The sequence below is a fragment of the Salvelinus sp. IW2-2015 genome, linkage group LG6.2 (assembly GCF_002910315.2).
Source record: "Salvelinus sp. IW2-2015 linkage group LG6.2, ASM291031v2, whole genome shotgun sequence".
NCBI lineage: Eukaryota > Metazoa > Chordata > Actinopteri > Salmoniformes > Salmonidae > Salvelinus > Salvelinus sp. IW2-2015.
The window spans coordinates 11,878,398-11,894,376 of record NC_036846.1 but is presented as its reverse complement, the minus strand read 5'-3'; the positions used below and the strand labels follow the sequence as shown (position 1 = coordinate 11,894,376).

General features: G+C 42.0%; 1 protein-coding gene and 1 long non-coding RNA gene across 5 annotated transcripts in view; one reads left to right on the top strand and one right to left on the bottom strand.

The window, feature by feature from the left end:
* Positions 1-15,979, bottom strand: part of LOC111965832 (teneurin-3) — a 163,674-nt gene that overhangs the window by 41,413 nt on the left and 106,282 nt on the right. For 3 of the 4 annotated variants that reach the window (XM_070444243.1, XM_070444244.1, XM_070444246.1), the window contains 8 exons: positions 13,947-14,147; positions 11,688-11,873; positions 9,633-9,653; positions 7,886-7,909; positions 6,923-7,069; positions 6,506-6,725; positions 2,943-3,062; positions 1,239-1,500 (listed from right to left, as the gene is read on the bottom strand). In XM_070444243.1, coding sequence (XP_070300344.1) covers positions 1,239-1,500; positions 2,943-3,062; positions 6,506-6,725; positions 6,923-7,069; positions 7,886-7,909; positions 9,633-9,653; positions 11,688-11,873; positions 13,947-14,147 — 1,181 coding nt within the window. The remainder of the gene's footprint in view (positions 1-1,238; positions 1,501-2,942; positions 3,063-6,505; positions 6,726-6,922; positions 7,070-7,885; positions 7,910-9,632; positions 9,654-11,687; positions 11,874-13,946; positions 14,148-15,979) is intronic. The other variant, XM_070444245.1, reaches the window with a different exon arrangement.
* On the top strand, positions 4,244-5,928 carry LOC139027937 (uncharacterized). The gene is made up of 3 exons (XR_011480076.1): positions 4,244-4,484; positions 4,817-4,883; positions 5,020-5,928. It is a non-coding gene; the product is annotated as an uncharacterized lncRNA (long non-coding RNA).

Genomic DNA, 15,979 nt, shown 5'->3' with positions numbered 1-15,979 from the left:
ATTAAATAATCTGAGACTCAGAGCAGATCTAAACTGTTTTAAAATGTGATTTGATACATATTAGGGTTCATTTGCAAATCTATGGCTATAATATTGGGTAAAATTACATTCGTTAGAACTATGATTCTTTACAGCTAAATAATTGAATGCATTAAATGAATAGTTTAGTTCCAAAACTACATAAGAAACATTTAAAGCTAATTTCTGAAACTTCTATATTGCAATAGACCTCAGCAGCTTGTAGTCCTAAAATCTGGAAATAAGTTACATCTGGTTCATTCAGCCATCCCTATTGGAAAAATGAATGGGGGAAAAAAGGGTTTTGGAATAAACACAGAAAATAAGGTCTGAGGTTAACACCTCCTTATCCTATGTTACCACAGACCTTATTTTCAGAGTTTATCCAAAACCCCTCCAAAAACACCATTCATTTTCCTCATATGCTTTGTCCAATGAATCTTGGCATAGTTAGTGCCTACAAAAAGACACCATTACTATCTCTCTCTAGTCTACACACCATAGAAATACAATGGATTTTACACAGCATACTACTACTTCCAGAGTGCATTTTACTTTCCATGGTGCAATGCTCTGCCCAGGGCTGCTGGCTGGCTACTGCTAGCAAGCCCAGGCAAACCCAAAGTAGTCTAAATCAGTGTTTCCTAAATCGGTCCTGGGGCCTCCCTCGGGTGCACGTTTTGTTTTTGCCCCTAGCACTACACAGTTGATTCAAATACCCAACTCATATAACCTCATCATCTGCTCTGTAAGAAAAGCATTCCCATAGTTTTCTTCTGCAGGGAGTTTTGTCAACAAGCTGCGGGCGTGGTGGTAGAAGAAGCCATGCTGTTGGCATTTTCTCTCTCTTCTCATTTGCTTCTCAAAAGTGGCTTGCGCTGTGTCAGCTGGCTAGCTACTGCCCCCTTGAGAAGGTTCAGACAAACTACTAGACAGCCTCGATCCTCTCAATCCGTATATGATGTGAAACACATTTGACAGAAGTACTGAAAGTAACWACAAYTCTAGTACCGGACAGTTTTTCATGTTCTRGTATTGAAAAACTACAGAAGTTTCGGTATACTGTGAAATTCTAGTTTGTAGAATTATATACATTGTTTTCACCTGTGCTGCAGTGCAGGGAAACATGTTAATKCACCCAGCTGTACACTGCCGTGTCTGCCATGTGCTGTGGGAAATAGGTACCTGGCAGTAGGTACTAGAACCAGGGCTAATCTTACCTGGGTCTCAGGGATGATGGGGCTGTTCTCGGGGGAACTCCTGTAGAAAGTGGACAGGGGCGAGGCCAGGATGAGGGGGCTGGGCCTGAGCAGGCCGCTGAGGTAACAGCTGGGGATATCGTTGTCCTCCCTCTTCATCACCACAGTGTCCATCACGTGGAACACCTTCCAGGGTAACCACACAGTGCGGTGCAGTGTGGGAAAAGGGGCWCGCTCCAAACTCAGCGTCAGCGAGGCACCGCCATTGGCCAACAGGTCAAACCTGGAGACATCCCCATGAACGTGGAGAAGTGATGAAAAAAATTGATTTACATTTTTACCCAGTGTGATTTCCTTGAAGGCCGGCCATATTACATTTACTTCTCTCTGGAAGACAAAGCATTTCAGTGGAAACTCAAATATATATTCATAAATGTTGGGCWACAAACCAGATTATATTTTTTCAATGGAACAAAGACCTTTTCTTATCCGTTGTCTTATTCCTTTGTGGCTCACATATTATTATTATTCACTGAATCTATTTTATTACGTTTGTTTAGTCAACCATGATGCAGTGAGACACTTAAAGTGTGAACTTGTTGAGAAGTCTAAGTTTCTCTGGTGGACCAGTTTTAATTACTACACATAGTGCAGACAACAGTTACTGGATTGGAAATGAAGGGCGAGTCTTTGAAGTGCTGCTCTATATATTCAGCCAGCTTTACTACCCAGGGGGTCAAGCATCTGCATGATGACACTACGCACACACACACGCGCGCGCTCGCACACACACGCGCGCACACACACACACACAAAAACACACACACAGTGAAAGAGAGAAATACAGACACACATATACACACACACACACACACGCACCTCAGCTGTGCATCTGACCTGAAACCGTTTCCTCCTCCACCCCACCCCACCCTTCTCTCCCCCTCTATCCATCCACTTTGGGCAGTGGGGAGTTCACAGCTGCAAGGGGCCAAGCTTTGATGTCGTTTCTGCCCTCTTAACACCCTGAGCGGATACGGTGGCTAACCAAGTGCGATTATCCCCTGCCATTTATCATGCGCTATGTCAGAGGGGTTACAGGGTGGAATATCTGGAGACATCAGCTAATCCTTGGCTATCAGGGGCCCCTACCTCCGCTGTTCCTGCTCCATAAGAGTGACTACGCTAGTCCCAGACATCACTAAATATTATAAGCCTTTTATTCCAGACAAACATAACCCAGATATTTTGGTGATGATTTGAATAAAAAGATCTACACATGCCAGTAAACCCAGACAACCGATAGTATGACGATAAACTTCCTGTGGAGGTGAATGTTTTCTGTGATATGTATGTACCCAGTATGACTTTGTTTGGTTAAGAGTGAGACCATGCACCACAACTCTATGGTAATAGCCCAAGAAGGTCAGACAGTAATCTTGTGGTAGTCTACACTGCTGGCAGATTGATTCTTCCCTTGCTGATTCAATGCATTTTAAATTGCCTTGTTCTAAATGGCCCCAAACACTGTGACATTTGCATGAGCTATTGTTGTGGGGCACAATGCCATGTCGTTTTCATTTGCTAGCTTGTTTTGGATATCTGCCATGACATCTCTCCACTGGTGAATCAGGAATATTATATCACCAGACCTTCACTGAACCTTGTTTGGAGGACAAAGGTGATGTGTGGACGTGTTCATTCTGTGTGTGTGTRTGGCTCTCTTACATGCCGTCCTGGCGCGTGACGGTGTAGCCGTACTCTGGGTAGTCCCGGAAGGACACATTGACTCCAATCAGGGGTGTCCCGTCTCCCGTCAGCACCTGACCCCGGATGATTGACGCCAGGCTGTGCCGGTAAACAAACACAAAGAGGGTCAAGTAAAGAAACAAAATGCCAGCAGTCAACAACCAGTCATCTCCACTAACATCTGTCCTCCCTCGACAAGGGTACCGGCAGTCTGATTTAATGAGCGTTAAAAACATACACGTGTCAGCGATTGTTATTCATGATATGGCTTGCTCTCTCTTTAGACCTTTTAACCGCCCATAACTCATTCCAAAAAGGCTTCACAGCCATCGAGGTCCTCTTACTTTCAGCAGTTTCCCTGGTACACGTTTTCCGCATTGATATTCTACAGGGGCCCCCATTTCCATACCAAATATTCCACGTAGCTCTTTCATGGACCCGACGCGCATTCTCGCATTCCTAATTGTGAGGTAATTTGTTAAGTTGGGCAACCGTCTGAAGGGGGCAAGACGATAGGGGKATGTTTCTTCATCAACAATTCATCAAGGGCGGCTATGTCAAACGTGGATTTTCTTGAGGTATTTAATTTGCATTTGTCATTGGCGGCAGATCCATGAGGCGCGACGTGTCCCGTTTTTCCGTCTTTATCTTCAGGTCATTACGGATATGAGTCAGGGATGATCAACAGCTTTCTCTTCTCTGTTTCCTCACCGCAACATGCCTAGCATAACAACGTCTAATTTTTTACTTTGCAGTCTAAGGGAATAAGGCCATTTTAAGAGCTATGGAGGTTCACTATTCTCTCCTTGTCTCGCCATTAATCTTCTACAGGCTGGCTGACTGACCCTACAAGAGCTGACCCGTAAATAAACATTAAGTCGCATAACCTAAGAAATGAGTAATTCCCACAGTCCCTCTTTGTCAATGTCTAGCGGTGGTTTGGTCAAAGACACCATTTTAAGTCAGTTGGTAGAATTGTAAGGGGACATCCGAAATGGATGTGGGCCTCAACACAAACCATGTAATGTATTAGTCTTTATGCCATACGAGAGAGGAGAGTTTTGAGAGCATTGGCATGCAACCCAGCCGCACAATGAAAACTGTTCTCTTTCATTTGGCTAGCCCACTTGTTTTGAATGGGTTCTTTTATGGGTTTAGGTAAAAATGAAAACACCTCTTAAGATAGGGTGACCAGACGTCCCCGTTTTCCTGGGACCGTCCCCGTTTTTGGTGGCCTGTCCCCGGCTGGAGCTGCATTAAAAACAGACTGCAAAGTGAAATAATATTTTAAGTGGCAAGAAAGACCGGGCAGCAGAGCCTACCGGTTGACGTCTCAATTGCGTTGTGCTTGTTTTGTCCAGCAGAGGGGGCTGCTTGCTATAGCAGCTTCAGTCACTCTTATTCTTCTACTAACTACTTGCTCGCGCTATTTTTAGAGAAAACTGCTGTGGAAAACTCGGCCAGAAGCTAGCAAGTATCAAGTGAATCCACAACATCCCCACAAACGTCTTTTCAAGCAGGGTAAGTTACAATCGTTTGAGATACTAGCTAGTGATGTTATAATGTCACAATTTATTATATAGATAGGTTATGCTAGCTATCATTAGCTATGTCGACTAAGTTATCTAGCTAGGATAGYTAGCTACTGTCATGGTAGCTAGGTTAAAAAACGTTCACATGTAAACATGCAGTGGACGGGCTATTTTGAAAATATGATTATATTAAATGAATGCACAATTCATTATGATAATATTTATTTGTAGATTACAATTTTAATGGTTTGGCATTATAAGTAGTGTGAAAATATATTTTGAAATTTTCATGGATAACATTAGCATAATGTTTTCTGTTAGAGAGTGGAGAGAAACGAGAGGAGGAAGACTGGATAAGAAGAAGAGTGAAAGAGAGAGAGGAGGAAMGGTAAAGATATGATTACAGAGCCTGCCAATGTATTATTCCAAACAATGTTTTTGAGATAAAATACAAAAATGAGGCAAGCAATGGGAATCTATTACCCAAAGTATTTTATCTAATAGTGTACTATTTATTATTAAAGATTGGAGAGGAAGGAGAAGGAAAAATGAAGGGAGTAAAAAGAGTGAAGCGAGGAGAGTGTAGAAGAGTGAGGTGGAAAGGTAAAGAGAAGGAAAGGAAGGAAGACGAGTGAAGAAAAGAAGAGGAGAAAGATTGGAGCAGAAGAAAAAGATGAGAGTAAGAAGAGCAGACAGGGGGGTACAATGGCTTTTTCCAAGAAACAGAATGAATGATATATGGACAGCAGCAAGAAATAGKTTCACTGTTCCTATGCTTATTGTGAAGACAAACTTCAACCTCCCCTGCCAGGAGTTCACGGAGAAGCTGGCCAAAGACAGAGTAATCCTGAAAAAGATACATTCTTCTGAGAAATATACAGATTAGGTTGGTATAAGTATATTATGTAGTTACCAATCATCATCTTATTTCTTTATTATGTTGTTAAGTATTTCACATATACTGTACTATAGCCTGTTTTTTCAATTTTGCTCATGTTCTCTTATGCTCTTATTCTACCCAGACTACCAGGACCACTGAATGGCTGTTCAGATTGGACAGTTCTGTCTTGTCTGTAGTGTTTCTGTTTTCTCTATCACAGTGTGCCTGTTAGACTAAATACATGAAACTGAAATTGTCCCCCATACTACATACTACTGGTAGTACCCATCACGGTCTAATCWGCCAAATAAAGTAAAGATATGTAATTTAACTAATGTGCTTATTATGAATCCCATTCACCCTATTTTTCCCAAAATTATCAAATAAAGTTATATAGATTTTTGTAACTTCAGAAATGTAATTAATTTAGTCAAACATTGCGGAATGTCTGTGTGCTTAAATACTGAAAATTGCCAGAATGTCTGTGAATATATAACCAACTTCTTAACGGAGATGAAGAGAATAAAATTGACATTTTCAGCGGGTGAACTAATATGCCTCTGCCAGACCGGCTCGGGATTGCCTCATTCTATATTTGTGGTAAAGCATGCTATTTACATAAGGATTACTCCCAAACTATTCTGTGAGTTGGGGGGATTATATTCCCAAAGCTTTCGGCGCACAGTTAGCAATCATTTCCTCTCCATCAGCTGCAAAACAAACTCTACTTATGATCCGGAACAGACTGGGAGAGTGCATTGAGGTTCCCAATGAAATACATTTCTGTCTGCTGAGAAACTTGCTTGCAAATTGATTCTTACGCCTGTATGTCGACGAATGATGAAATTTCATTATTTCCACTACAAGGTTTCACATCCCACTAAGGTTTGATACATCAAATCAGTTTGCTCAATCTGGTACTCAATAACACATTTTTTACCCGTACTCATCAAGTCCAGGTCCCTAAGAGAGCTATGCCACAGTTTGTCCTACAGGAGCAACTCTAGGAAAATACGACAAGATTCAATCAACTGAGATTATTTCAATGATACACTACTGACAACTGATTTTGCTTAAAAATTGCTACGCTTTCGACATCCAACAAGACAGTTGGACTTGATGGGGGTCACCTGCTGTTGAAAGGGTTGTCACCAGGTATCACGTGACTACCACCAGGCCTAACCAGGAAACTGACGTGCGCGTAGAAGCCCCTGGGGTCCAACGAAGAGGAGGATGACCCTTGACCTTGGCCCACAATGCTTGTGGGGTCTGGGGATCCACGGCAGTAGGCCTGGTCCTGGCAGGAGCTCTGTGAACAGCAGTCTGGGTCCATGCAGTCCACCAGTCCATCTGTAAGACCAAGATGCAACAGTGTTAATATTGGACAATACCCTAACTGTGCTCTTTGTGAAAACAGGGTTGCATCCAGAATATCAAACCTGTGAATACAACTGATCAAATAAAAACTCCTTAGTTCAACAGTCCATCATACTGACACAAAGTTACATAATTTGCAAAGAGTGAAAAATAATGGACTTTGTTCTTACCCCCCTCATTGTCCTTTCCATCTGAGCAGAGGGTCTCTGTGGCAACGTCACATCCTAGCCCTCTCCATCCTGATTGGCAGATGCAGCGCCACCCGGCTTGGTCCAGAATGCACCTCCCATTGCTGTTGCACAACCCAGGGCACCCATCTGCCAAAACAATCATGTCAATCACACATGCTAGCCAATCAGAGAGAGGGAGACAGGTTGAGGGGAGGAGACAAGACTTTGTCATTCAGGGGCAGCACAGAGGGACAAAATGAAAACAAAAGTATAAAGTGGACAAACAGGACATATCATTCAGACGGGGGTGGGGGGTCTAAAGATACTGTAATTTCACATGGGTTTTTTTCTCTAACTGATTTCCATAACATTTCAGGGCACTTTGAAATGGAAATGGTTTTGGCAAATGTAGAATATTAACAATGCATAGAGGTCAACACACAGTTGGATAATAGGGGTTAGTACTGCGAATATCCTTGCTCTGCTTTTTATGACATGCTGATTAGTCAAAGTTCTTCTATTCCTATCTGTAGTATTTACCAAATTCAGCACAAAAAACAACACACATTTATCTTGGCCTAAAACCAGCACAACACCCATGTGAAGGTACTATCAAAGTAAAGACAAGGGTAGATAGAGGTAAAGACGAAAGGGTTTGTTGATGTCTCAGCATCTCTACTTGATGCCAGGATATTGCATTTCTTTTTTCACAGGTTTGAACAAGAACAGAGCATACTGTAACTGACTGGCTACATCTGCTTGGTATTTCTTCTGACACACAAGGATTCAGAAAGGAAAAGGGGGACCGAGAGTGTGCTTGACTAGTTATGACGGAAACGTATGAAGGTACTGGGATCACAATAGAAACAGTGATAGACTGGGACAGAAGACKTGTGCTTGGGTAAGAAAACAGAGCAGGCGAGTGATTGTTGATGACAATCTCTGGGGTAGTCATTCCATTACCTTTATATCCTATCTTGACTGCTCCTATTACCATTGAGGAGAGGGGAAACATTTGGAAAAGAAAATTACTTATCTCTATTGCAGGAAAATCTAGACTGACAAACACAATTATCTGAGTATAGGATACAAGAAGAAATAAAGAGGTAGAGCTCAGTCCAGATATACCTGACAACTTGGTAAGCAATACTTTTCAGTTAAGCTTTGTAGGGTTAAAAGCCCAGTGCAGTCAAAAACGTGATTTTACTGTTTTATATACAGTCACCGGCCAGTTTWTTAGTTACGTCTAATACCAGGTCATATCCTCTTTGCCTCCAGAACAGCCTGAATGTTTCGGGGCATGGATTCTAAAAGTCGGAAACATTCCACAGGGATGTTGGTCCATGCTAAAGCGATGGCCTCAGGCAGTTGCTKCAGATTGGACAGCGGTACACCAYYGCCACCAGCCTGTACCGTTGACACCAGGCAGGATGGTTCATAGACTCATGCWGCTTACGCCAAATCCTGACTGCCATCACCATGACGCAACAGGASCCGGGATTCATCGGACCAKGCAATGTTTTTCCACTCCTCAATTGTCCAGTGTTGGTGATCGYATGCCCACTGGAGCCGCTTCTGGAATCCGGTGTGGTCGTCTGCTGCAATAGCCCAGTCGTGACAAGGATCGACGAGTTGTGCGTTCCCGAGATATCGTTCTGCACACCACTGCTGTACTGCCTCGTTATTTGTCTGTTTGTGGCCCGCCTGTTAGCTTGTACAAACCTTGCCATTCTCCTTCGACCTCTCATCAACGAGCTGTTTTCGCCCACAGATGTTTTTTGTTTGTCACACCATTCTCAGGGCACACCCTAGACACTGTTGTGCATGAAAAGCCCAGGAGAGCGGTCGTTTCTGAGATATTGGATCCAGTGTGCCTGCCACCGACAATCATACCACACTCAAAGTCACTTAAGTCACTTGTTTTGCCCATTCTAACAGTCAATATAACAGTAACTGAATGCCTCGATGCCTGTCTGCCTGCTTTATATAGAAAGCGACGGCCACTTGACTCAGTCTGTAGAAGCAATCCATTTTCATGAACGGAGTGGTGTACCTAATAAACTGGCATGTGAGTCTATATTCCACACTATGAGGTTGGAATAATACTGTGAAATTGTGAAAATTATGATAATGACCTTTTAGTGTAAGAGCTGTTTGAAAAGACCACCTGAAATTTGACATCACCAGGCAATAATTAGTTGATAGACCAATAAGACGGAGAGTTCCAAACCTTTCTGCCAATAACAGCTAGTTTTCAGTTTCCCCCTCCCCACTCAGACCACTCCCAAACAGTCCTAGCAAAATTGTTGCTTGAGAAAATATTCTTTGCTAAGAAGCTATTTTTGTWAATTTTTACCACTTTAATTGAAAACWATCACAGGAARCGAATTAATTGCTACCTAGAAATTATTTGATATTTAGATGAAAACGTGTGCATTAGGCATTTAAGGTACAGCCCATATTGTTTGTATGTCATTAGCCCTGACAGTGATTAGGATTTTGTTATCACTTTTGTAAATATGATCTTTYATGGTGGATGGTGGAGCACAAAAAAACAGCATGGTTGTCACATTGTGATTCTGATTCTGTTGAGGGAAGTAAAGTGTTCTGCTTACCCCATTTAAAGGGGGTTTACATTTTCAGTATGACATTTGTTGGGGGCTATTGATACGAAACAGGAAGGTGAGCGAAAGACAGGAAAGTACATTACCTGATACTCTTGAATCCAGAGCTTGTCAGATGAGAGAGAGAGAGAGAGAGAGAGAGAGAGAGAGAAGAAAAACAAGTATAGAAGTGTTACTACAGAGAAAACATACACAGACAGCATGAAGAGGAAAATACAAATTAATTTGAACTATGAATGTTTCACAGTTGTGTGTGTTAAGGATCTGCTTGAGCTAATTATCAGGCTTGCCTGGTGAGATACGTTGCCATAGCAGTAGTGACATGCTTTCATTCCTAACAACACACACCATCCAACTATTAAACCCTCCACATAAAGTAAATAACAATGTACAGTACATTCACATAGAACATCTAAGAACCCAGTTTATAACTGTATAGGTGGCAGCTGCTAACAAACACATGCTCGAACATTAATATGCTGTGTTTTTAGTGCTGTCTGAATAGCATTCTAGTGTCAACTTTTGCACTTAGCTCTGTTACACCAGCTATACAGCAGCTTCAACTATAAGCGTATTTTCCATTCAAGAGTCATGTAGTGTATTATCCTTCAGTTTACTACAAAGATGTTTCTATGCATTCAAGTGCTCCTGGGAGTTTACTTCCATGCTTTGTTCCAATGATGAAGTGGTTGAATAGCTCCTGTGTACTCTGAGGACAATCAGCTACATGACTGATAGTTGTAATGTATAGGACTCCTGGATGTGTACTGGGACGGCAATATGCTGAAATGCTCCTGGATGTGTACTAGAAGAAAAAAACAGCAGCGGAGAGCAAAGCAATAACAGCGGTGCTTAAGACTCCCATGCAAAAACAGAATCGCAACGTGTCTGACAATAGTTGGTCCAGGGAAGCGGTCTATTCAAGCCCCTTCGTCAAGGTCTCGCCATGTAATGTGATTAAAGGTGCTTTATGCGAATTGAAGTTATTCAGAGAGCTCTATAAGAAAGGAATAAGCTCCTAGTTCCTGTAAAGAATAGGTAAATGGCTGCCTATTCATCCCAGGCGCATCTACGGCGAGGAATTTGTTTCCTGATGGGGGTTAAACAGGAAGAAGCTGAAAGGGACAGGATTTTAGTTCTCATTGAGGCAGAGATTAATAACATCAGGAATGCAACCCCTCCAATCACCTCAGTGCAATCTCATCTCTCTCTCCTGGTTTCTAACCAGTCAGCTTCATTCTCTGGATGGGATAACTGCTGATGAGGAGAACATTTTGTAAATATGTAATTAGGGTTTGGAGAGCCGGGGTCTGTTTCAACAAGAGAGTGATRTCCCCGAGGGGGTTTGGTCTCTATTAAGGCACGGTGAAGCTGTCATCTCGGAGATGGCTATACCATTGAGACAAAGCTGAATAAGACCTTAGTACTAGCTGTCCCTCTTTTCCCTTAATACCTTCCCTTAGTTGAGTCGTAGAATGGGCGGTAGGACTCTATAAAGAGCATATTTATATTCTACTGTATAAAGAAAAGATTTGGCATGGGTCCTCAGAATCTTAAAAAGTTCTACAGCTGCACCATTGAGAGCATCTTGACTGGCTTCACCTTCGCATATTACCTCAATTACCTCAACTACCTCGTACCCCTGCACATTGACTCGGTACCAGTACTCCTTGTATATAGTCTCGTTATTGTTATTTGATTGTGTTACTATTTCCTTTTTTATTTTATGCAAATGTTTCTTACTTTTTAACTGTGTATTGTTAGGAAAGGGCTCGTAATAAAGCATTTCACGGTAAAGTCTACACCTGTTRCATGTGACAAATTTTATTTTATTTAATAAGTAGTTGGAATCACTTCTGAAATCCATTTTCAGGTGGATTGGGAAAGGGAAAATGGTGATGTCAGGTGTCAAGGACAGTGAAAGTGAAATGGAATGGGTAATTTAGAAAATTCTTTCTTTATGTTTCATAGGGTTATATAATGCAAACATTGATTGAGAGGAGGCACATTTCTTCCAAGCTCTTCAACTTAGACTGCATTCAAGATACTGTTGAAAGCAAGTCTTTGGCATATTCAGGAGCATTGATGGAGAATAAATTGTTACATTCCTGCCTCTTTGTACTGGTTCTCTGCCGACTCACCAATGGTGCAGTGCTCTCCGGTCCAGCCCTGGTGACAGTCACATTTGCCCTCTCGGCAGACACCGTGATCTGTACAGCGTGGGTGACAGTCCCTCTGGTCGCACTCTGAGCCTGCCCATCCCTCCTCGCAGTGACAGGTCCCACTGACACACACTCCATGGGGGCCGCAGGCCACAGTGCACACCTCTGACACACAACCACAAACAGAGTCGTCCGTCATACACTGGACAGACGTGTGCCATAGTAGTGTACAGTAATTCAATCTTACAGTACTTGTATGGACATAGTGAATAATAATTKTTTTCTGCTGTCAGTACATTAGTTACACTGCCACAGCTGAATCGTAATCTTTACATATTGATTAAATAAAGAGGCACAAAGCCTGATATTTTTCACTCCAAATTCAGATGTGATGGGAGACAAGGACACATTTTCCTGCGACAAAAAAAATGAAAACAAATTTGTTTTGTCTTTTGTTGCTTCRTTTTCATTTATTTAACTGGCAGAGCAGACTAAACAATGCTTTTACATTTGCCGTCAGTTATCCCCAATGATTTCAGCTTGATCCTGGAACGTTAAATCCCACAACATTTACAAGAGACTGAACTAAAAGGCTAGCTTGAGACATCTTTAGACCTACAGGCTTTCGAATAAGCAGGTCAACTCACGTATTTTAGTCACCAAGGACCACAAAGAGCATAAGACCAACTACGTAAGCAGATGTCTCTATGTAGTCAGGCAGCAGGCGGTGTGGGTGAGAAACTCTCATTACTGAATCCACAGGTAGTAGGAGACCAAGGAGAGTGCTTCAGTCACTGGCATGCTACAAACCATACTAAAAGCTCCATTCTATATTGAGGGAAAACCACATGAAACCATGAAGGGAATGGTTTATTCACAGGAACTGACCCAGTATTGCCTTCAGAGGCTCCAGAACACTTTGAAATGTCACCACAGCAGCCGTTCAGACAGCAAGAACAGACTTCCTAAGATTTGAAAAAATCTTACTTCAAGTAGGCTACAGGAAAAAGCAGTCCGCCACCCACCCATTAAAAGTACTTGAGTAAGTTTAAGAAAATATCGACACAAATCTAGTCCACCTAGCACCCTTGTGAATATCCTTGAGGTTAACACGTCAAGGTTTCAAAATTCACAAATTTTTCTGTTTTCCTCTTACAAGCGAAACCACCTCACCTACCTTAATTTGCACTTTTTTAATAGGTTGCTTTCATCTCCCTCTGAATGGAGTTTTTCTTCGATTGACAGTCCTTGGTGGTTCTCTGATTAAGCTTAGACGACACTCCAGAATTTTAACCATGCCTCTGGAGGGGGATCGTTCGATTCCAAGGGCCCCCTCCCCTCCCAAAGAATCCATGAAATCAATTTTTCATTAGCGCAAAGGTGTTTATCTGCTTTTAGCACGCCCCTGACTCCGGCACGATGGCAGAGTGGGTGGTCCATCTATTCCACGCCGCTTGTTAATTAAAGTTTATTTAATTGAAGTGGAACTGCTGAGATAATTAAGAGAGAAACCTTGACTACTACCCAGGTGGGCAAACACAAGTTTGGAYGGCTGCTTAAGTAAGCTAACCTCACTCCCTTCAATGTAACATTTTTAACATCGACCGGCAATGGATGTTTCATGGCAGGAAAGAGGGACTCTGTCCTGAATTTCAAAAGTATTTTACAGAATAACAAATGGCCTTACTTTGGATGTTGTCTGAAAGTGAATAAATTGAGACAAACTCCCTGGTCCCCTAAACTCCCATTATTTTTTCCTGCCAGCAGTCTAGGTTTTCATCTCATCCATCATTTCAGACTTACAGTACACCCTCTTACGCAAAACCCCTCAGATTTCAATCGCACAATCAAGTAAACGTGCGGCTTAATCAATCTTAGCTCCAGATAGTTAAAAACCCAGTAGGTTCCAATGTGACACTACTCAATTTGGGTCTCCAACTGTGAACTGCAGATGCAGGTACTAATTCGGCACTGCGATTAGACTAAACTAAATAACCCCATTCTAGAGAAGGACATTGAGTATGAATCACCTGGTCTTTTAAACAAATKAACCGATTACTAAAACCAAAGCACAGCCCTCAAACTGGCAAAGTACCTACAAGAAAACAAACTAATTTTCTAAAATGGTCCTCATATTAATTAGGACCATCATCCTTTTCCTCACTGGAGGAGCCTCCTCATACACAACACAAAGCCAGACAGCTAAACCCGAAATAAAAAGTAAGAGAGTTGTCTGACCTAAAGAGCAGTCGGAGCCTGTCCAGTTAGCCTCACAGACACAGGTGCCTGTCTCGGTGTGGAAGGTTCCGTGGCTGGAGCACTGTTCAGGACACGTGCTCTTCAGGATCTCACAGCCGATTCCGCCCCAGCCCGGGTTACAGTGGCATTCACCGTGGTGGCAGGCTCCGTGGCCCGAGCARGTCGGATCCAGACAGTCCGCTAGGAAAACAAGAGAAAGGAAAGAAGATGGTTCAACTACTGTATATGGGATGACTTAATCATGAAATAAACAACTAAACATGTGAACATGCTCCATARTCAGCTTATTACTAGTACAGCCTTTTAGCAAACACATACAGTATATTGATCTCAGCAATTTGGTTCTAATCATAGTGCCTTCAGAAAGTATTCATACCCATTGGCTTATTCCACCTGTATTTGTGTTACAGCCCCAAAATAATGTCCACCTATCTACACACAATACCCCATAATGACAAAGTGAAAACATATATATTTTTAAATGTAAGCACATTTATTGAAACTTAAATACAGAAATATCTCATTTACATTAGTATTGACACCGCTGAGTCAATACTTTGTAGAAGCACCTTTGGCAGCGATGACAGCTGTGAGTCTCTAACATGCTGACCACACCGCTCGCGTCGCAAAATAAATGTACACATACATGTTATTCAATCATTGCACCCACACTGCTCGCGCGCCACAGCAAGCGTCTGTGTGGCCAGGCGCTAAAATAGAAGTTGATTCTATTTGTGACACTCAACACGCTGCAAATCCTGCCCCTCAAATCTCCTCATTAGTTTTTAGGAGCATATACCCACGTGGGTGATTGAAAGATGAACTGACATCCACACTCCAGTCGGTTGTAGTAATGCACTGTAAAGTTGGTTGCCAACCGTCATTTAAAGTCCAAAGAAGAAAAAGGAGGAGAGATGACGAGAAACGAATTCGGTTACCGTTTTATCTGTGGATTAATTGTCGGAGTTGAGGACCTTGTGCATTTCAGGTAAAATAACAACCCAATGTTTATATACCAGGACAAATTAGCTAGCAAAAGCAAGCTAGCTAGCTAAATTGCCATAAATGTTTAATGCTTTTTGACCTGTCCCCAAATTAATATAATTGGTTCAGAGTTTGTTTTGATATTTCAACATGCATGTCCTGATCGCTTCTGATGTGGGGAACAAAATCAACATGCGCGCGATGACGCGTTTGGTCAGCATGTACGAGTTTTGCACACCTGGATTGAAAAGTATTTTCACATTATTCTTTTTTTTATTATTCATGCGCTGTCAAGTTGGTTGTTGATCATTGCTGGACAGCCACATTCAAGTCTTGCCATAGATTTTCAAGCCGCTTTCAGTCAAAACTGTAACTCGACCACTCAGGAACATTCAATGTCATCTTGATAAGCAACTCAAGGGTAGATATAGCCTTGTGTTTTAGGGTATTGTCCTGCTGAAAGGTGAATTTATCTCCCAGTGTCTGTTTGAAAGCAGACTTAACCAGGTTTTCCTCGAGGATTTTGCCTGTGCTTAGCTGTATACTGTTGATTTTTATCCCAAAAAACTCCCTAGTCGTTGCTGATGACAAGCATACCCATAACATGATACAGCCACAACTATGCTTGAAAATATGAAGAATGGAACTCAGTAATGTGTTGGATTTGCCCCAAACATAACGCTTTGTACTCAGGACATAAAGTTAATTTCTTTGCCAAATTTCTTTGCCAATTTGTTTGAAGTTTTACTTTAGTTCCTTATTTCAAACAGGATGCATGTTTTGAAATATTTGTGTTCTGTACAGGCTTCTTTCTTTTCATTCTGTCATTTAGGCTAGTATTGTGGAGTAACTACTGTACAATGTTGTTGATCCATCCTCAGTTTTCTAACTGTTTTAAAGTCACCATCCCTGAGCAGTTTCCTTCCTCTCCGGCAACTGAGTTAGGAGGGACATCTGTATCATTTTGGTGACTGGGTGTATTGATATACCATCCAAAGTGTAATTAATAAAGGGATATTCAATGTCTG